General features: G+C 45.7%; 1 protein-coding gene across 1 annotated transcript in view; it reads right to left on the reverse strand.

Moving 5' to 3' along the window:
* The window catches only part of LOC100136506 (activin receptor type-2B), a 62301-nt gene that overhangs the window by 19890 nt on the left and 19284 nt on the right, over positions 1–23127 (reverse strand). The window contains exons 2-6 of the mRNA XM_014159620.3: positions 8827–9034; positions 6385–6491; positions 5388–5536; positions 1052–1198; positions 620–763 (exon numbers count right to left, since the gene is read on the reverse strand). Coding sequence (XP_014015095.1) covers positions 620–763; positions 1052–1198; positions 5388–5536; positions 6385–6491; positions 8827–9034 — 755 coding nt within the window. The remainder of the gene's footprint in view (positions 1–619; positions 764–1051; positions 1199–5387; positions 5537–6384; positions 6492–8826; positions 9035–23127) is intronic.

The following is a 23127-nucleotide window of genomic DNA, read 5'->3' on the forward strand; positions in this document are numbered from 1 at the left end:
AGACACTACCAGATGAGATGTTAGAGAACCTATCGCAGTAACAATTATGTCCAACTTGCGCGAGTAGTTTGGCTACTTTTTCACTCTCCCTCAGTGTCACACAACAGCCCTGCTCCTCCCCTGCCCCTACACCACCCTTCTGTGCTGAAACAACTAGCAGAGTGCACCGCCTCTCCCGAGTTGAGCGAGCAAGTTCCCATTAAAAAAAATACATCTTTAAAACATTTATTTTAACTATCTAGATTTTGTAAAAATTAAAATAAAAAAATACATTTTAAAAGTGAAATAATTTCAAACTCCCATCCCTACTCTCGGAGAAACAAAACAAAGTGTTCTAAGTGTCAATAAGTAAATAGTGGGTTTCTGTAGCAAGCCTGATATAGAAGGCTAGAGAACATTGCTAAAGCTCAGTGGTGGGATCTTGTGGGGGCTAATTGATGTAAACGAATGACCCAGACTTGAAACAGCTAGTTATACACGTCTTTGCTGAGAGATACCCCAAACTGGATGTAATAATGTCATCACTTTAATGCCCCTCCCCCAAACCCCTCCCACCCTAACCACCCCTCACCTTAACACCTCTCCCTCCACCCCCGTTTGCCCTACTCCACCTCCTCACCCTCTGGTGGAATTCAGAGATGAGCCACAGCTCCATCTCCAGGTTGGTCCCTCGTTTCTCGGCCGCAATGTAGCGCAGCAGGTTCTCGTGCTTCATCCCCGGCGTGAGGAACACGTCCCGCTCATTCATCCACGACTGCTTATCCTGTGGGAGGACACACAAACGTTACATCAACGCTTCAGAGGGTACACAAACAGAGAGAATGTTACATCAACAGTTCAGAGGGTACACAAACAGAGAGAATGTTACGTCAACAGTTCAGAGGGTACACAAACAGAGAGAATGTTACATCAATGCTTCAGAGGGTACACAAACAGAGAGAATGTTACATCAACGCTTCAGAGGGTACACAAACAGAGAGAATGTTACATCAACAGTTCAGAGGGTACGCACAAATGGAGGGAAAGTTACATCAACTCTTCAGCCACTTACCTGAATGGGGAAGACCTTGACAGCCACGTATTCATTCATCATCTGGGCCTTCCACACGCAGCCGAAGCGCCCCCTTGCCTTGATCTCCAGCAACTGCAGGGGTTTGAGCCCCACCAGGGGGGAAGGAGGAGGAACTAGGCCAGGATCCTGGTAGATAAATAGGTCAGAGGTCAGTACAGATAAACGCTGGGACATTACATTCAACAAGCCTATGAGGATCGAGTGCCGCTCACAACATACTTACAACTTCTATAATAACTGGAGCTTTGATATCAAATGAAAAACTTCTAAAACTCTGTTGCAAAATAGTTTAACAAATAAACCCTAGATCTAAACATGCGAAAGACTGTCAGTAATATACTAACAACAGTCCTATAGGAGGGACCTATATCACAGTGGTCCTATAGAAGGGACCTATATCACAGTGGTCCTATAGGAGGGACCTATATCACAGGGCAGTGGTCCTATAGGAGGGACCTATATCACAGTGGTCCTATAGGAGGGACCTATATCACAGTGGTCCTATAGGAGGGACCTATATCACAGTGGTCCTATAGGAGGGACCTATATCACAGTGGCCCTATAGGAGGGACCTATATCACAGTGGTCCTATAGGAGGGACCTATATCACAGTGGTCCTATAGGAGGGACCTATATCACAGTGGTCCTATAGGAGGGACCTATATCACAGTGGTCCTATAGGAGGGACCTATATCACAGTGGTCCTATAGGAGGGACCTATATCACAGTGGTCCTATAGGAGGGACCTATTTCACAGTGGTCCTATAGGAGGGACCTATATCACAGTGGTCCTATAGGAGGGACCTATATCACAGTGGTCCTATAGGAGGGACCTATATCACAGTGGCCCTATAGGAGGGACCTATATCACAGTGGTCCTATAGGAGGGACCTATATCACAGTGGTCCTATAGGAGGGACCTATATCACAGTGGTCCTATAGGAGGGACCTATATCACAGTGGTCCTATAGGAGGGACCTATATCACAGTGGTCCTATAGGAGGGACCTATATCACAGTGGTCCTATAGGAGGGACCTATTTCACAGTGGTCCTATAGGAGGGACCTATATCACAGTGGTCCTATAGGAGGGACCTATATCCCAGTGCAGTGGTCCTATAGGGGGGACCTATATCCCAGTGCAGTGGTCCTATAGGGGGGACCTATATCCCAGTGCAGTGGTCCTATAGGGGGGACCTATATCCCAGTGCAGTGGTCCTATAGGGGGGACCTATATCCCAGTGCAGTGGTCCTATAGGGGGGGACCTATATCCCAGTGCAGTGGTCCTATAGGGGGGACCTATATCCCAGTGCAGTGGTCCTATAGGAGGGACCTATATCACAGGGCAGTGGTCCTATAGGAGGGACCTATATCACAGGGCAGTGGTCCTATAGGAGGGACCTATATCACAGTGGTCCTATAGGAGGGACCTATATGACAGGGCAGTGGTCCTATAGGAGGGACCTATATCACAGTGGTCCTATAGGAGGGACCTATATCCCAGTGCAGTGGTCCTATAGGAGGGACCTATACCACAGTGGTCCTATAGGAGGGACCTATATCACAGGGCAGTGGTCCTATAGGAGGGACCTATATCACAGGGCAGTGGTCCTATAGGGGGAACCTATATCACAGGGCAGTGGTCCTATAGGAGGGACCTATATCACAGGGCAGTGGTCCTATAGGGGGGACCTAAAACCTTTGCAGGTTTCCCTACTTACAAAGCATGTAGAGGTCTGTAATTTTTATCATAGGTACACTTCAACTGTGAGACGGAATCTAGAACAAAAATCCAGAAAATCACATTGTATGATTTTTAAGTAATTCATTAGCATTTTATTGCATGACATAAGTATTTGATACATCAGAAAAGCAGAACTTAATATTTGGTACAGAAACCTTTGTTTGCAATTACAGAGATCATACGTTTCCTGTAGTTCTTGACCAGGTTTGCACACACTGCTGCAGGGATTTTGGCCCACTCCTCCATACAGACCTTCTCCAGATCCTTCAGGTTTCGGGGCTGTCGCTGGGCAATACGGACTTTCAGCTCCCTCCAAAGATTTTCTATTGGGTTCAGGTCTGGAGACTGGCTAGGCCACTCCAGGACCTTGAGATGCTTCTTCCGGAGCCACTCCTTTAGTTGCCCTGGCTGTGTGTTTCGGGTCGTTGTCATGCTGGAAGACCCAGCCACGAACCATCTTCAATGCTCTTACTGGGGGAAGGAGGTTGTTGGCCAAGATCTCGCGATGCATGGCCCCATCCATCCTCCCCTCAATACGGTGCAGTCGTCCTGTCCCCTTTGCAGAAAAGCATCCCCAAAGAATGATGTTTCCACCTCCATGCTTCACGGTTGGGATGGTATTCTTGGGGTTGTACTCATCCTTCTTCTTCCTCCAAACACGGCGAGTGGAGTTTAGACCAAAAAGCTCTATTTTTGTCTCATCAGACCACATGACCTTCTCCCATTCCTCCTCTGGATCATCCAGATGGTCATTGGCAAACTTCAGACGGGCCTGGACATGCGCTGGCTTGAGCAGGGGGACCTTGCGTGCATTGCAGGATTTTAATCCATGACGGCGTAGTGTGTTACTAATGGTTTTCTTTGAGACTGTGGTCCCAGCTTTCTTCAGGTCATTGACCAGGTCCTGACGTGTAGTTCTGGGCTGATCGCTCACCTTCCTCATGATCATTGATGCCCCACGAGGTGAGATCTTGCATGGAGCCCCAGACCGAGGGTGATTGACCGTCATCTTGAACTTCCATTTTCTAATAATTGCGCCAACAGTTGTTGCCTTCTCACCAACCTGCTTGCCTATTGTCCTGTAGCCCATCCCAGCCTTGTGCAGGTCTACAATTTTATCCCTGATGTCCTTACACGGCTCTCTGGTCTTGGCCATTGTGGAGAGGTTGGAGTCTGTTTGATTGAGTGTGTGGACAGGTGTCTTTTATACAGGTAACGAGTTCAAAGAGGTGCAGTTAATACAGGTAATGAGCGGAGAACAGGAGGGCTTCTTAAAAAAAAGTAACAGGTCTGTGAGAGCCGGAATTCTTACTGGTTGGTAGGTGATCAAATACTTATGTCATGCAATAAAATGCAAATGAATTACTTAAAAATCATACAATGTGATTTTCTGGATTTTTGTTTTAGATTCCGTCTCTCAGTTGAAGTGTACCTATGATAAAAATGACAGACCTCTACATGCTTTGTAAGTAGGAAAACCTGCAAAATCGCCAGTGTATCAAATACTTGTTCTCCCCACTGTATATCACAGGGCAGTGGTCCTATAGGAGGGACCTATATGACAGGGCAGTGGTCCTATAGGAGGGACCTATATCACAGGGCAGTGGTCCTATAGGAGGGACCTATATGACAGGGCAGTGGTCCTATAGGAGGGACCTATATGACAGGGCAGTGGTCCTATAGGAGGGACCTATATGACAGGGCAGTGGTCCTATAGGAGGGACCTATATGACAGGGCAGTGGTCCTATAGGAGGGACCTATATGACAGGGCAGTGGTCCTATAGGAGGGACCTATATGACAGGGCAGTGGTCCTATAGTAGGGACCTATATCACAGGGCAGTGGTCCTATAGGAGGGACCTATATCACAGGGCAGTGGTCCTATAGGAGGGACCTATATCACAGGGCAGTGGTCCTATAGGAGGGACCTATATCATAGGCAGTGGTCCTATAGGAGGGACCTATATCACAGGGCAGTGGTCCTATAGGAGGCACCTATATCCCAGGGCAGTGGTCCTATAGGAGGGACCTATATCCCAGGGCAGTGGTCCTATAGGAGGGACCTATATCCCAGTGCAGTGGTCCTATAGGAGGGACCTATATCCCAGTGCAGTGGCAGCCGACTACCTCTAGATGGCGGTGGTAATTAATAGAGGCTTTGCATGGCAACTTAGGGGCTGCTAACAAGATGGCCTCCAAAGAAGAAGGGATAAAAAAAAGAGCGAGCAAGTGAAAGAATAGGAGTGAGAAACCACAAACAGGAAAGAGGTAGCACCACATAAGATAATTCAACAGCTACATTATCTCTACAGACAGAGAGAGCCAATACCACCGACAGACAGGAGGACCACAATAGACATAAGTGTTGACTTTATTGTTTTTTTAACCCTCAATGATTTTTTTTTGGTGTGTAGTATTGTTGTACTTGGCTGAGGCAAGTCGGCACGCATTTTAAATGTTTCAAATAAATTCATTAATTCAAAGATGAGTACAGAAGAGTGACGGGAAGCAAAATTGAATGAGACAGAGCTAAGGAGATGGGAGGGAGATGGTTAGGGGAAACTGGCCAACCTCGTTGATGTCCACGTGGCCATAGGGCGGCTTGCGGTGGCGGTACATCCAGAAGGCCAGCAGCAGGGCCATGGAGAGCATGGTGATAGGCAGCAGTGAGTAGACCAGCACATTGAGTAGGGTGGGCATGGGGGGAGGCGGCTTGATCACTGGAGGGACAGAGAGAGGGACAGAGAGAACACAGTGTTACCGAGAGGAGCGAGAGAGAATAGTATTAGGTAGGTGCAGTATTAGGTAGGTGCAGTATTAGGTAGGTACACAGTATTGTTTCTCCTTTAAGCCTTGCTTTGACTTCAACGCACAAAAAGGTTTGCTGCCTGGATGTCTGTGTGCTCAATAATATAATTGTTATGCTATTATCCTGGGCAGAATTGCCCCTACCTTTTCAAGACTTGCAGTCTGCAAACAAGGGTTGTAAGTCAATACTCGTGTGGCCTCTTGCACATTTCAGTCCGTCATGTTTAAGATCCTACAATTCCCCTCTGTGAAGACCGTTTGGGAACAAAGTCAATAGTTAACCCTGGGTGAGGCCCACGGAGCTTCCAACTCAACATACACCAACTTCCAGCTGGTATAGCTTTCACACACATGTCAAATATAATATCAACCTACTGAGTTTCACTTCACACCAGCCAGGGGTTGGAATACCAAGATAACATAACAAGATATCATAATAGTATGATACTATAGCAAAGCATATGATATTTGCTCTGAAACAAATGGAGCGAGCAGTGATGGGGAAAATCAAATACTCCAAAATGATGACAAAAGCCCATTCAGATATAGGTCAATATAAAGTGTACATCTGACTAGCCCTTGAAATCTGAGTATGGGAGTGAACGTTGCAATTTAGGTGTAGCCTAGCCATAGAAATATAATAAATAGAAGAGACGATACTACTCAACTCAGTGTTCTGTGTTGGGTGGACCGGCGGCCAGATCTATTTTCTGTGAATGTAACACAGATGAAAGAGACGGCGTCCAACAGGTCTACTTACTTGGTCCATTGACATCGGGCAGGTGGGTGAACCTCTCGTTGCAGAAGTTCCCCTCGCAGCAACAGAAGAAGACCTGAGGATTCTCCTCTGTCGCCACACACTCTTGCCTGAGAAAAAAAAGACAACATTTTAGCGACCGTCAAAGGGAAACGCTTTAGTCTAGAGTAGAGAAGGGAGCGCCTCAGCTTTCTGCTGACTTCAGTAGTTGAGAGGGCCTGTGGTTATACACTATGCCGGGTCGTGTTCAGAAGGGAAGTTCCGTTATGAAAAGCAGTGAAACAGGAAGGTTCTACCAGAAACTGTTCAATAAGAAACTCTGTTTTAATATCGTTTTCCATTGCAAGACATTTTGAAAAGCTTTGCTACTGTGTGCCCTACTGAACACGACCCGGAAACAGAATTGGGGCCAATGACCTGTTCAGACACCTAACTAACCCTTAGCTAACCACCTCCTTTCGTTCCCTTCCCTCGCCATGCAACGCTCACACTATTGACTTCTTGACCTCAGTGGAGGACAGGAGGGGGAGGAGGGAGAGGACTGGCAGTGTCGCCATCATCGGCCCGTGTCAGCCTGGCGTGTCATTGGGCAGTGTCCTCTCCCCTTAAAGAGCCAGAGCCAATGGAGAGGCCAGCCAGTCGACCCTGACAACACTGGAAGGGGGCCCGGATTAAGGGCTGCTTGGCCTTGTGGGGGGGCGAAGCGAAGGAGTCTCCTCAAGCTGTCCCGATATGAACACCAACTCCCAACAGTAGAATGGTTGTAATCATGACGCACATTTGAAGATTGAGATTTTAAAGACATCCAGTGTATATCTGGAGTAGAGGGTTCACACTGACAACTGAGGCTTCCAGGATCAACTTACACACGATATAAAAGCTTTTACATCAATGCATTCAAGGAACCTAGATCTTCATTCCCGCAGGGTAATATGTTGCACAGTTCATTCAGAACAGGACAGACCTCCTCACCGGTGGCGGCAAGATAACATATCTTTACCCAAGTCTAATCTACAACAGTCTCGAGTGTCTACAACAGTCTCGAGTGTCTACAACAGTCTCGAGCGTTTCAAAAAAGCTTTTCGACTTAAGCCCGTCACTCAACACATTTCGATGTTTGGTATTTCCAACATGCACCAGAGGATCTGCTCGTCTGCTATTTTAAGAAGTGGCGACCTCTAGTTTAAGCAACCTGGGATTGCTGGCGTTGCGTTTCAAGATCAGTCATTGTTGCTGGCCCACTTTCGCACTGGCAGTCTCGATGAGGGAATCGTTTCATACATAGCCTTTTCATGGTGAGAAGCTAATGCAGCTTTAGAATTGAGCTTGTAGAAAACCTCTGGTTAAATACCCCAAAACAAAAGCCCTTTATGCATTGTTACCTTGGCTCTTCTCATTCAACACTATAAAACACAACAATGTTCATTCTTTTCAAGTCGATCATTTAAACCCCATGTACACATTTGTCTCACTTTGTAAACAACAATGCAGTGGATTGGTTTTAGCCAAAACCTTTTTTCTCCCCTCTAACGTGTATCCGGGGAGAAGCGACTGTATTCAAGCTTCCCATCCGGAAACATCTATTCAACGATTTATCTGGGTCTTGGGAGAAAGGCCGGAAATAGATTGCAATGGCAACCAGTTGAAAAATCTACCGCACCACTCCGCCTGACTTTTCCAGCGACGGCGAAGCCTTGGTTATGGAGCACCTACGGGACCCGCGGGGCGCAGGGTAATTGTATATTCCAGTTTGACAGAGACATTTAATATGGAATCCATGCTTCCACGTCTGCATTGGTTGCTGTTTGGGATTTGAGGCTGGCTTTCCGCATTGTCATCTGCTGATGTAAAAAGGGCTTTAGAAAAACATTTGATCAGTAACACTTCCTGTAGACAAAATAGAAACTAAAATGTTCAATAACACAAGCGAAATGTCGAAGACAAGCTCGTGTGAGGTTGCACACACACATACCAGCCATGAAGTCAATAGGCAGTAATGCCTGAGTGACAAATCCGACTGTGATTGTTAAAGTTGTATATATGGTCATATTTGATGGTTAGATTAACATAGTCATTACTGATCAGTGACATATGGGGACCCCATTGTGCTTCATTCTAAACACTTGAGGCATTGATCCCACTTGGGAAATGAAAACATTGAGCAGAAACCCGCCTATACAACCATAGGGAAAACACTGATTCCACCTCTTCACCACACCAGGGCCCCTATTCATAAAGAGCAGAAGAGTAGGAGTGCTGGTATAGGATCAGTTTTTGCCTTTAGACCATACCCTGGATGCCAGCTCAGCACTCCTACTCTCAGACTCTTTGTGAATACATCCCAGGACTCCAGTCTTAAAGGCAGAGGAAGGCAGTTCGTCTAATCTACAACTCAACAGTATTATATAGGGCCTTGCTCAAGGGCACAACGGTAGGAGATTTGACCTGTCATAGCAGTTGAAGTCGTCCAGCCAGCAGCCCTTCTTCACCAGCTCGATGGTACCAGAGTTGTTGCGCCATGAGGCGTAGCAGTGCAACCTCTTGTCCTTCTCACCCTCACAGCGCTCTACCCCGCTCTGGTTGGTCTTCTCGATCTCATAGTTCACGTTATAGAACAAGCACTCCCGTGTGTCCACCTCTCCATGGCTTGGTCCTGTCACAGAGAGAAAGATGAGGAAGCACTAGTTTAGTCAAGCATTAGAAGAATACCATTAGCCCAGTTTAAATACACACTATAACCTATCATTTACGCACTCAAAACCCAGCGCTGTGTTTGGTACAACTGTCGTCTCAGAAGTTACACGTCTAGACGTAAACAATCAAAAAAGATGCTCTCCCTTTAAATACAACCAAATATGCAAGTCAGGATTGAGAAATGAACTAAAAGATCAGGACCAATCAAGAATCACAGATGACGTATAAAACCCTCAACCCCTGTGTGTCAAGGGGTTTGGGATCGAACAGTTTGATACTGAATCACAACCGAAAGCAGGGTTTCTGTATTGCGTAGTGTGGTAAAGTAGCGGTGATTGGTGTGGTGAGTGGCGGCATGTTTGATGAGGACATGGCACACGGCACCGCAAATAGAAGCACATAGACGCCTCCCTGCAGCGCACAGAAACTCGGCTTGCTTTACTCTTTTGTCAAAACAGCACTCCAGACTTAGTGCATGCCTTATTTTGATAACAGGGGACAGGGAGGTGATATTTTCTGACGATGAAACCAGAGTACGTGCCGAAAGAGAAAGAAGTAGAGATAGTTTAGAGGAGAGAGAGAGAGAGAGAGAGAGGAGAGAGAGAGAGAGAGAGAGATAGTTTAGAGAGATAGAGAGATAAAGAGTAAAGAGAGTTTAGAGGAGAGAGAGAGAGAAGTAGAGAGAAGTAGAGAGAGTTTAGAGAAGTAGAGAGAGTTTAGAGGAGAGCGAGAGAAAGAGAGAAGTAGAGAAAGTTTAGAGGAGAGCGAGAAGTAGAGAAAGTTTAGAGGAGAGAGAGAGAGAAAGAGAAGTAGAGAAAGTTTAGAGAGAGAGAGAGAGAGAAAGAGAAGTAGAGAAAGTTTAGAGAGAGAGAGAGAGAGAGAGAGAGAGAGAGAGAGAGAGAGAGAGAGAGAGAGAGAGAGAGAGAGAGAGAGAGAAATGGTAGGGAAGGGGGGAGAGAGGATGTTTATGGTAAGGAAGAATTGTACACTGTAGGCTGCTACAGACTGAAGGCAGGTCGACTGCAGCGTTTGCCAGCTCACAAACAAGCGTCAGCACTGAACAGCTTTCCATGAAATAAGAAAGACATGCTGGAGGAAGAACACATTAAAAACCTGTGGCAAACCAAATGAGCTTGAGGGGAAAAAGCTACCTTTTCAGCACCCAAAAGCCATTTGACCAACCTTTTCAGCTCACTGGTTTAACAGCTAGTGGGAGTCCATAGCAACAATCCCCAGAGCCATACAGGCCTTAGGCTATCTCTGCATTTCCGGGAATATTACAATGGCCGCTTGACAAGGGCAGCATATCCTTGCCGTGGCAGAGGAGGGAAAGGTCATCAGGGAGATAACCTCGGTGGTGTGTGTGAATAGAGAAAAGAGAGAGAAAAACACTGCATGTTCCAAAAGAAACCAGCACAAAATAACAGCCTGAAGAAGAGCTCCTCTTCCCATCCCTGCTGGAGCAATGGAGAGAGAGGGAGAGCGGCTCAGTGAGAGGGAGGGCGAGCGGGCACAGTGAGAGGGAGGGCGAGCGGCACAGTGAGAGGGAGGGCGAGCGGGCACAGTGAGAGGGAGGGCGAGCGGCACAGTGAGAGGGAGGGCGAGCGGGCACAGTGAGAGGGAGGGCGAGCGGCCACAGTGAGAGGGAGGGCGAGCGGCACAGTGAGAGGGAGGGCGAGCGGCACAGTGAGAGGGAGGGCGAGCGGCACAGTGAGAGGGAGGGCGAGCGGCACAGTGAGAGGGAGGTCGAGCGGCACAGTGAGAGGGAGGGCGAGCAGCACAGTGAGAGGGAGGGCGAGCGGCACAGTGAGAGAGAGAGAGAGAGAGAGAGAGAGAGAGGCACAGTGAGGGCGAGCGGCAGAGAGAGGGCGAGCGGCACAGAGAGAGAGAGGGCGAGCGGCAGAGAGAGAGAGAGAGAGAGTGAGAGGGCGAGCGGCACAGAGAGAGAGAGTGAGAGGGCGAGCGGCACAGAGAGAGAGAGTGAGAGGGCGAGCGGCACAGAGAGAGAGAGTGAGAGGGCGAGCGGCACAGAGAGAGAGAGTGAGAGGGCGAGCGGCACAGAGAGAGAGAGTGAGAGGACGAGCGGAACAGAGAGAGGGAGGGCGAGCGGCACAGTGAGAGGGAGGGCGAGCGGCACAGTGAGAGGGAGGGCGAGCGGCACAGTGAGAGGGAGGGCGAGCGGCACAGTGAGAGGGAGGGCGAGCGGCACAGTGAGAGGGAGGGCGAGCGGCACAGTGAGAGGGAGGGCGAGCGGCACAGTGAGAGGGAGGGCGAGCGGCACAGTGAGAGGGAGGGCGAGCGGCACAGTGAGAGGGAGGGCGAGCGGCACAGTGAGAGGAGAGGGCGAGCGGCAGAGAGAGAGTGAGAGGGCGAGCGGCACAGTGAGGGCGAGCGGCACAGTGAGGGCGAGCGGCACAGTGAGGGCGAGCGGCACAGTGAACAGGGGAGAGAGGGTGCATGAGGGAGTGTGAGGGGTGAGTGAGAAAGGGTGAACACAAGTTTAACAGCGCCGACCACGGCCAATCTGTGCATTAACCGTCACTAGGCAATGGGAAATGTGGGAGTATACGCCTTTACCCCGCTCTCCCAGACAAAGCCTTGTATAACTAACCTTGTGGAGGGGAGGGGGGGGGGTTCAGTCCCATTCAAAATCCTATTTTCCTTAACCTCTAAACCTGACCCTAACCCCAAAACCTAACCCAAGCTGCTAACCCTAACTGTAACCCTAAAACGAATATTAACCCTAAACTCCCGAAAAATAGCATTTGACCTTGTGGGGACAAACAAAATGTCCCCAGTTGGTAGATGGTTTTGTATGTTTACTACTCTTGTGGGGATTTTGGTATAGTTAAACACACACACACACACACACACACACACACACCTGCTGTACATAAACACTCACAGCAGAAACACACAGACTCCAGCAGCAGAGAGCGACTGGAAACAGGGAGCTGAAAGCCAATGTCCTGCTCTTGTTGCTGCACGACGGCTTGAATACTAAAAACCTTGCTGCCTCAGCAATGGACACCTCTCAACATTCAGGAGCTGAATTTGCAGGGTTCCATGGGAATATTAAAGCTAATGGCGATAGTGGATGTCAGGAGCAACCAAAAGGAAATGTGTGTTCAAAAAGCCATTGTTTCAGGTGCACGTTACAACCACATTGGGGAATATAATGTGTATGTTACCAGAGTTTTACTGGCCCACGTACAGTATGGCTGGCGACAATGATTTTGAACAAGCTAATTCATGACATAACCAACCCCTCTACGAAAAAAATATATAATAAATGTGCTTATGATCATTGGTGGTCTTAAAAAAGACACTTAAATTCAGACGCCATAAAAGTCAAGTAAACCAATCCCAGGCCTCCCTAGAGAGATATCAGAGAGAGGAATGCCACTTCCTAGTTGATAGAAAAAGGCAGTGGATCATCATAGCCATTCAAACAACTTTCTCCTACTTCAGACACAAGAGAAAAAGATAGAAACCATCGGTTTCTAGCACTCAGGAGCAAGCAGATCTTCAGCACTTCATTCAGCACATCTTGTTCAGTACTGACTGCCTCAAGAGTGTGGAATGACTTAGCCCAACAACAAACACTTTCCCAGGAAGAGGAGATGTCAGTACAATGTTCAATCTGAACAGGCCAAACCAAACACTGCTTTTTATCCACAGCAGTTGGTGAGCTCTGGTGCTAAATAGTGGTTACAGAGCAAATACTCAATCAGCAACCAATTCACATTCAACTGAGACAAATTCCCTTCACATTCCACACCTCCATCAAGCTAAAGGAGAAACTCCAAATCCAGCTATCCAAAAGCACACTGGGAAACACCGAAGTCCTTTCTCAGTTACAAGGAGTTATTTCCCTCTTGTTTTCCACATAACAATGACTATGAACTACAAACTATGAATCATCAAGACTTGATAAAACAGTTGACCTCTAAAACTCTAAGACTTAGTCGTTTATCCTAAGCTTACATATGGAAACGTTTTAAGAAGGTCATAGCAAGGATCGTTCATTTTGAATTTTAGGACCCCTGTATGTAATAAAAAGGAAAATATTTGTAATATATATACACTGCTCAAAAAAATAAAGGGAACACTAAAATAACACATCCTAGATCTGAATGAATGAAATAATCTTATTAAATACTTTTTTCTTTACATAGTTGAATGTGCTGACAACAAAATCACACAAAAATAATCAATGGAAATCCAATTTATCAACCCATGGAGGTCTGGATTTGGAGTCACACTCAAAATTAAAGTGGAAAACCACACTACAGGTTGATCCAACTTTGATGTAATGTCCTTAAAACAAGTGAAAATGAGGCTCAGTAGTGTGTGTGGCCTCCACGTGCCTGTATGACCTCCCTACAACGCCTGGGCATGCTCCTGATGAGGTGGCGGATGGTCTCCTGAGGGATCTCCTCCCAGACCTGGACTAAAGCATCCGCCAACTCCTGGACAGTCTGTGGCGCAACGTGGCGTTGGTGGATGGAGCGAGACATGATGTCCCAGATGTGCTCAATTGGATTCAGGTCTGGGGAACGGGCGGGCCAGTGCATAGCACCAATGCCTTCCTCTTGCAGGAACTGCTGACACACTCCAGCGACATGAGGTCTAGCATTGTCTTGCATTAGGAGGAACCCAGGGCCAACCGCACCAGCATATGGTCTCACAAGGGGTCTGAGGATCTCATCTCGGTACCTAATGGCAGTCAGGCTACCTCTGGCGAGCACATGGAGGGCTGTGCGACCCCCCAAAGAAATGCCACCCCACACCATGACTGACCCACCGCCAAACCGGTCATGCTGGAGGATGTTGCAGGCAGCAGAACGTTCTCCATGGCGTCTCCAGACTCTGTCACGTCTGTCACGTGCTCAGTGTGAACCTGCTTTCATCTGTGAAGAGCACAGGGCGCCAGTGGCGAATTTGCCAATCTTGGTGTTCTCTGGCAAATGCCAAACGTCCTGCACGGTGTTGGGCTGTAAGCACAACCCCCACCTGTGGACGTCGGGCCCTCATACCACCCTCATAGAGTCTGTTTCTGACCGTTTGAGCAGACACATGCACATTTGTGGCCTGCTGGAGGTCATTTTGCAGGGCTCTAGCAGTGCTCCTCCTGCTCCTCCTTGCACAAAGGCGGAGGTAGCGGTCCTGCTGCTGGGTTGTTGCCCTCCTACGGCCTCCTCCACGTCTCCTGATGTACTGGCCTGTCTCCTGGTAGCGCCTCCATGCTCTGGACACTACGCTGACAGACACAGCAAACCTTCTTGCCACAGCTTGCATTGATGTGCCATCCTGGATGAGCTGCACTACCTGAGCCACTTGTGTGGGTTGTAGACTCCTTCTCATGCTACCACTAGAGTGAAAGCACCGCCAGCATTCAAAAGTGACCAAAACATCAGCCAGGAAGCATAGGAACTGAGAAGTGGTCTATGGTCACCACCTGCAGAACCACTCCTTTATTGGGGGTGTCTTGCTAAATGCCTATAATTTCCACCTGTTGTCTATTCCATTTGCACAACAGCATGTGAAATTTATTGTCAATCAATGTTGCTTCCTAAGTGGACAGTTTGATTTCACAGAAGTGTGATTGACTTGGAGTTACATTGTGTTGTTTAAGTGTTCCCTTTATTTTAGATAGATAGATAGATAGATAGATAGATAGATAGATAGATAGATAGATAGATAGATAGATAGATAGATAGATAGATAGATAGATAGATAGATAGATAGATAGATAGATAGATAGATAGATAGATAGATAGATAGATAGATAGATAGATAGATAGATAGATAGATAGATAGATAGATAGATAGATAGATAGATAGATAGATAGATAGATAGAACCAGTCATAAGTTTGGACACAGTCGTGGCCAAAAGTTGAGAATGATACAAATATTAATTTTCAAAGCCTGCTGTCTCAGTTTGTATGACAGCAATTTGCATATACTCCAGAATGTTATGAAGAGTGATCAGATGAAATGCAATTAAATGCAAAGTCCCTCTTTGCCATGCAAATGAACTGAATCCCCCAAAAATATTTCCACTGCATTTCAGCCCTGCCACAAAAGGACCAGCTGACATCATGTCAGTGATTCTCTCGTTAACACAGGTGTGGGTGTTGACGAGGACAAGGCTGGAGATCACTCTGTCACGCTGATTGAGTTCGAATAACAGACTGGAAGCTTCAAAAGGAGGGTGGTGCTTGGAATCATTGTTCTTCCTCTGTCAACCATGGTTACCTGCAAGGAAACTCGTGCCGTCATCATTGCTTTGCACAAAAAGGGCCTCACAGGCAAGGATATTGCGCCTAAATCCACCATTTATCGGATCATCCGGAACTTCAAGGAGAGCGGTTCAATTTTTGTGAAGGCTTCGGGGCGCTCAAGAAAGTCCAGCAAGCGCCAGGACCATCTCCTAAAGTTGATTCAGCTGCTGCGGGATCGGGGCACCACCAGTACAGAGCTTGCTCAGGAATGGCAGCAGGCAGGTGTGAGTGCATCTGCACACACAGTGAGGCAAAGACTTTTGGAGGATGGCCTGGAAAAACATTAGGGACAGACTGATATTCTGCAAAAGGTACAGGAATTGGACTGCTGAGGACTGGGGTAAAGTCATTTTCTCTGATGAATCCCATTTCCGATTGTTTGGGGCATCCGGAAAAAAGCTTGTCCGGAGAAGACAAGGTGAGCACTACCATCAGTCATGTGTCATGCCAACAGTAAAGCATCCTGAGACCATTCATGTGTGGGGTTGCTTCTCAGCCAAGGGAGTGGGCTCACTCACAATTTTGCCTAAGAACACAGCCATGAATAAAGAATGGTACCAACACATCCTCTGAGAGCAACTTCTCCCAACCATCCAGGAACAGTTTTGCCTTTTACAGCATGATGGAGCACCTTGCCATAAGGCAAAAGAGATAACTAAGTGGCTCGGGGAACAAAACATCGATATTTTGGGTCCATGGCCAAGAAACTCCCCAGACGTTAATCCCATTGAGAACTTGTGGTCAATCCTCAAGAGGCGGGTGGACAAACAAACCCACAAATTCTGACAAACTCCAAGCATTGATTATGCAAGAATGGGCTGCCATCAGTCAGAATGTGGCCCAGAAGTTAATTGACAGCATGCCAGGGTGGATTGCAGAGGTCTTGAAAAAGAAGGGTCAACACTGCAAATATTGACTCTTTGCATCAACTTAATGTAATTGTCAACAAAAGCCTTTGACACTTATGAAATGCTTGTACTTATTCTTCAGTATTCCATAGTAACATCTGACAAAAATAGCTAAAGACACTGAAGCAGCAAACTTTGTGAAAAATGTATATTTGTGTCATTCTCAAAACTTTTGGCCACGACTGTACTCATTCCAGGGTTTTTCTTTCTATTTACTATTTTCTACATTGTAGAATAATAGTGAAGACATCAAAATTATTAAATAACACATATGGAATCATGATATAAGCAAAAAAAAGTGTTAAATAAAAATATATTTTATATTTGAGATTCTTCAAAGTTGCCACCCTATCTTTAATGACAGCTTTGCACACTCTTGGCATTCTCTCAACCAGCCTCATGAGGTATTCACCTGGAATGCATTTCAATTATCAGGTGTGCCTTGTTAAAAGTTAATTTGTGGAATTTCTTTCCTTCTTAATGCGTTTGAGCCAAATCAGTTGTGTTGTGACAAGGTAGGGGTGGTTTACAGAAGATAGTCCTATTTGATAAAAGACCAAGTCCAAATTATGGAAAGAACAGCTCAAATAATCAAAAAGAAATGACAGTCCATTACTTTAACCTCTCTGGGGTAGGGGGCAGTATTTTGACATCCGTATGAAAAGCGTGCCCAAAGTAAACTACCTGTTACTCAAGCCCAGAAGCTAGGATATGCATAATTGGTAGATATGGATAGAAAACACTCTAAAGTTTCTAAAACTGTTAAAATAATGTCTGTGAGTATAACAGAACTGATATGGCAGGCGAAACCCCGAGGACAAACCATCCCAAAAAAAAAAAAAAAAGATTCAGCTTACCACTATTTTCAATGGCTAGTATTTTTATAATAATGCCAAGTCCTCCCAGATTACAGTTCCTAGGGCTTCCACTAGATGTCAACAGTCTTTAGACAGTTTCAGGCTGGATTTTGGAAAAATGATCGAGAAATTGTAGTTTTTCTAGGTGGCTCCCATTTTGGCTGTAGTGTTTCCAAGCGCGTGGAGGAAAGTGCATTCTTTCTTATTTGTCTCCGGTAATGAATATACTATTCTCCGTCTTAAATTGTATTGTTTAATTGGATATTAGGATACCTAAGGTTTGATTATAAACATTGTTTGACTTGTTTGGAAAAGTTTAGTAACGTTTGGGATTAATTTTGTATGCATTTTGATGGAGGGAAACAGTGGATCATTGACTGAAGCGCGCCAGCTAAACTGAGTTTTTATGGATATAAAGAAGGACATTATCGAACAAAAAGGACCATTTGTGATGTAACTGGGACCTTTTGGAGTGCCAACAGAAGAAAATCAAAGGTAAGGCATTTTTTATATCACTATTTCTGACTTTGTGTCGCACCTGCCTGGTTGAAATATGATTTTCATGTTTTTGTATGCGGGGCGATGTCCTCAGATAATCGCATGGTTTGCTTTCGCCGTAAAGCCTTTTTGAAATCTGACACAGCGGCTGGATTAACAAGAAGTTAAGCTTTATTTTGATGTATAACACATATATTTTGAAGAATGTTAAATATTGAATTGAGTATTGTTGAATTTCACGCTCCGCGTACCCTAGAGAGGTTTAAGAGATGGTCAGTCAATGCAGAAAATATCAAAAACTTTGAAAGTTTCTTCAAGTGATTGTGATTTAATTAGATTGTGTCAAACCCTTTTGCTTATGGGTAGATGTCTGACAACAAACAATAGTTTCATCAGCTTAAATTCACTGAACATTACACTAAGACGACTCAGGCACAACAATCGAGGCCTAAGCATGTCACCCATGCTCACTCACCTTCCAAATAATTGTTAAAGCGTGAGAAGAGCAGATCAATCTAGATATCACCGAGTGAAATGAACCAAGCGTGTTTACCGCAACCAACGTTTTTCAGCTATAGGCCTATTCCCAGGAACTCTGCACCATGGCAGCGATTCAAAGGGGAAGAAAAAGCAGTGGGCCTCCGAAGCAGACTCTTTCATAAAGACGGAGAAAAAAATGAACGTCTGGAGGTCATATCATATGGCCCATAAACGGCATCTGTCTGCACTACTGTGCACACACACAGGGCCACAGGACCAGACCGAGGCACAACTGCGAGCGGTGCTCCCGCATTTGTTCCAAGGACCCTGGTCTCTAATTAGAAGCAGAACTTGGCCTACCGCAAGAACACAGCGGCTTTATCACACAGAACAAATGGAGGTCTTCTCCACTCGCCTCCGAGGCTTGTTTGCTGTATAAACAACAAAGGAATTATATTATGTTGCATGTTTATTTTGTTGGGGACATCTGCAACCCCAGGATGAGCTATGACTTGAATGTGGACATTTTTGGAGCCGTTCTGTGGCTGGGTACTCAAAGCTTTCGCACTAACAGGATAGGAGACGTGAGTATCACAAAACTATATATGAGACGTAGCTTAGACATTTCTGAACTAAACGGTTCATTTTGATAATAGGCCTACATAAAAGAACACATCACATTGTATGAAAAACATACAACATAGCCAATACGAAGACGACACTGAATCATACTTCATACAGCATACTTCATACAGCATACTTCGAGTGAAATGTCTCAACATTTGTATCAAAACAATCAGAACACATATCATTAGTTGAAGTCGGTATTAGAAGGCTTCCAACTTCAATCTTACTTAAAATGTCAATCTCATTCATCAAGCAAATGTGTGACAGTTAGACAAACACAGGGGAAAAGGCAACTTTTATCAAGCCCATAAATTCCTGCAAAGATGAGGTCATTACCTGCCTCTACATCAACTATCGTGACTGTTGTGTAACATTCTACCTCAGGACAAGAAAAATAACAAGCTGGCACTTAACCAACTGCACAAGGCTAGAAACAATCCAGAAAAATAACAAGCTGGCACTTAACCAACTGTACAAGGCTATAAACAATCCAGAAAAATAACAAGCTGGCACTTAACCAACTGCACAAGGCTAGAAACAATCCAGATAAATAACAAGCTGGCACTTAACCAACTGCACAAGGCTATAAACAATCCAGAAAAATAACAAGCTGGCACTTAACCAACTGTACAAGGCTAGAAACAATCCAGATAAATAACAAGCTGGCACTTAACCAGCTGTACAAGGCTTTAAACAATCCAGAGAAGCAGCCTCGATGTAGGTTCTGGTTGCCGGCGATTTTAATTCTGCATCACTAAGACACGTGATGCCCTCCCCAACTTCCATCAACACGTCTCCAACTCACTAGAGGAGATAGACCTAGACCACTGTTATTCAACCCACTAGAGGAGATAGTCCACTGTTATTCAACCCACTAGAGGAGATAGACCACTGTTATTCAACCCACTAGAGGAGATAGACCACTGTTATTCAACCCACTAGAGGAGATAGACCACTGTTATTCAACCCACTAGAGGAGATAGACCACTGTTATTCAACCCACTAGAGGAGATAGTCCACTGTTATTCAACCCACTAGAGGAGAAAGTCCACTGTTATTCAACCCACTAGAGGAGAAAGTCCACTGTTATTCAACCCACAAGCAACCATACAATGCCCTCCCCTCACCAACCCAGAGGTTTGGGTGATCTCTCTCTGAGGCCGACGTGAGAAAGCTCTTTAAAAATCAGGTCTACACCCACAAGGCCGCGTGGTCCAACGGTATTCCAGGGCGCATATTCATGGTCATTTCGAACCTCTCCTTGTTCCAGTCTGTAATGCTATGGATGTACGTCACCAGCCACATCGACGGGGTTGCAGGGGAGTAGGTTCGAGAGCTTCAAGTTCCTCGGTACTCAAATCACTTCAAAAATAAATCAATAAAAAACACTTAAAAAGGTCTAAACACATGTGCACAGTTGTGAAGGTGTGACAGCGCCTCGTCCCCCTCAGGAGACTGAAAGGATTCAGCATGGGCCCTCAAATCCTCCAAAAGTTCTACAGCTGCACCACTGAGAGCATCTTGACTGGCTGCATCACTGCCTGCTATGGCAATAACACCGCCCTCGATCGCATGGCGCTACAGAGGGTGTTGCGGACAGCCCAGTACATCACTGGGGTCAAGGTACCTGCCATCCAAGACATCTTTATCAGGTGGTGTGGAAGGAAGGCACAGAAAATCGTTAAAAGACTCCAACCACCCAAGCCAAAGACCATTATCTGTGCTTCCACACGGCAGGTGGTATCTTTACTGACCTTTTAGTTTTGCACCGTCTCTACACACTCTCTCTCTCAGAGCCCTACACACACTCTCAGAGCCCTACACACTCTCTCTCTCAGAGCCCTACACACTCTCTCTCTCAGAGCCCTACACACTCACTCCATCATCTGTTTACTGACACATAATATGCACATACATTTATACTGACTGTCCCACACACACACACACACACACACACACACACACAGAGTAGCAGCAGTGTGTGTATGTTCTATCCAGTTGTACATCCACAGACTTTTTCTGAAATCTGTACACAATGTAATGTTAACCTGGCCTAAACTTGTAGGCCCTATAAGTGGAAGCCCATACCCAACCCTTCATGATAGCGTGCCTGAGGCTTAAATACCTGGGTGATATTCACTAGGGCAAACTGTAGAAAAACATTTTGTAACTTAAAAATTAAATTAGGCCTATGTTGTTATTGGACAAGCTCAATTTGGCTAGGAATTTCCAGGGACCTCCCGATACGGTATTATCACGATGCGATTACGATTCTATATGCATCACAATTCACCATCATTCTAATGTATTGCGATTTAATTTTGCGTTTGATTTTCCAAAAATATTTCTCACTGTATGTCTGCTGCAGAGAGGACAAGCGAGCCATTTGATCAGTCATGGAAATAAAAGTGCTGAAAACATGTTGGTTTACTATTTAAAAAGGTTGAGGTCGAACTATAGAGAGAAATACTGGAGTTTTGGAGCAGGTACAGCAGACTAGACTTACCCAACGTTCGCTACCTAAAGAACGTACGTCCAAGTCATCCATTACCAGAAAAGGTCACGTCACTACCGAGGTAAAACTGTAGAGTACCGAGTTCACGGAGAGTTTTAGCCCCAAAACATCAATGTAAGACATGCTAATAATTCAGCTGGCTCACTAGCTGGCCATCTAAGCAGAGAGCCAGCTCCAGCCACAACTCTCTGGATCCGGAATTCAAAAACGGGAACCAGATTACTTTTCCTTGTCACGGAGAGACGGAAAATGGCGCCAGGTGGCTGAGGATGAGAGGTGGGCCCCCTACTGAGATCTGCCCACCGCTGCAAACCAACACTGTGAAATGGCTGCAGGTCACATATTGACAGGTAAAAGAGCTTGACGAAGCGGGTCCATCCCGTACGCGGTCAGTGCTATATCCTTATATAATCAATGTGCCATAGCCTAGACAAGGGGTTTTGACACATTTTTAGCCTGGGACCCAAATGAGAAATGCTGTTTTTTCCTGGGACCCAAGCTTGATACATTTCATTGCCCTTATACCCAGTAAAATGCAACCTAGACAAATAACAATGAAATACCCATATAAATACCTATTCATGTTTATTTGTCCCCATTAAAAACACATATCTGTCTAGGTTGGAAGTGTTGCTGTTAAACTACAATAAATCATTCTTATTCTGAGCTGGAATAAACGGATTGATCACATCACACAGATGTAGACCAGAAAACACACAGTCCTGATGGTAGGTGTGTGAGTGTTTGAGGTTTAACAAGCAGGTCTATTCTGGGCTCACTTTTTGTCAGTAGAGAACTCTGACTGGCAGAGGTACGTGGTGCCAAACTGGATCAGAAGATCTACTGCTTTCGCACTCAGTTTCTCAGCCTCAAAAAGCCTCTTGCGTCAATCAGTGTATTCCAGAATAAAAATGATTGCTTGCATTTTAACAGCAACAGTTTTTTTAGTTCCATCTTCATCTGTACCGTCGCTAGGGTTGCCCTATCAGTAGCTAGATAGCTTGCTTTGGCTAACGTTAGCTAGCTAGCTATTGGCTGTGTACAAGGGGATTGTTTGAAAGAGAAACTCACATCTACTACTAGAGATAATACTCCCTTATTTCTGCTTATCGTCACCTGTAATAAAATGACAGAAATGCCTTGGTAGCTGACTTACTTTTCCACTGTTGAAGCCCTGTTTCCTGAAGCATTCTGCCCTGTTCTGAAGAACTCCCTGAGTTTACCGTCATGCTGTGGATGTTTGGTCAGGACGTGTCGTTTTAACTTGTTCGTTTTGAGAGACTCATTACTAAGCACTTCCCTGCACAAAACACATAGTGGGCACTCGTTGTATGAAACCAAGAGAGAGAAACTCGTCGCTGTATTTGCGATTCATGACAATTGAACTCAGAACTTGTGGCTAGCTTGAGTCCATTCGATGACAGCGGTGAGTGACGGCGAGTGGGAATTACAAGCTAGTGGCTGACAGCGCATTATCCGCTGCTGAACAACAGCACTGCAGCATGTGGGTCGTAAAGTGATCTTCAAGAAAACTGCAGAAAAAACATCCGGTAAACCTTGAAGCACACGGTATCTTCCACCCACTCGCGCAGCTGTCAAAGCAGAGAGCGCACTGAACTGAGTGTGCAGTTGCACTTGGCCAAAATCAATTCCAGTAATTCATGAAATAATTCTAAATGTACTCTGACACGTCGCGACACACCAATAACAGGACTGCGACCCATAATTTAAGAAAGGCTGGCCTAGATATGTCCAAAACGGTGATATCTTATAGTGAGCACATATGGTTTGTTCTTATATAAAGCACAAAAATCCTACAATGCCCTATATCAGTCCTGTAAATTCTACATTTCCATCCCAGTGTTACTGTAAAGCAGGG

Source organism: Salmo salar, chromosome 19 (assembly GCF_965601325.2).
Source record: "Salmo salar chromosome 19, fSalSal1, whole genome shotgun sequence".
Lineage (NCBI taxonomy): Eukaryota > Metazoa > Chordata > Actinopteri > Salmoniformes > Salmonidae > Salmo > Salmo salar.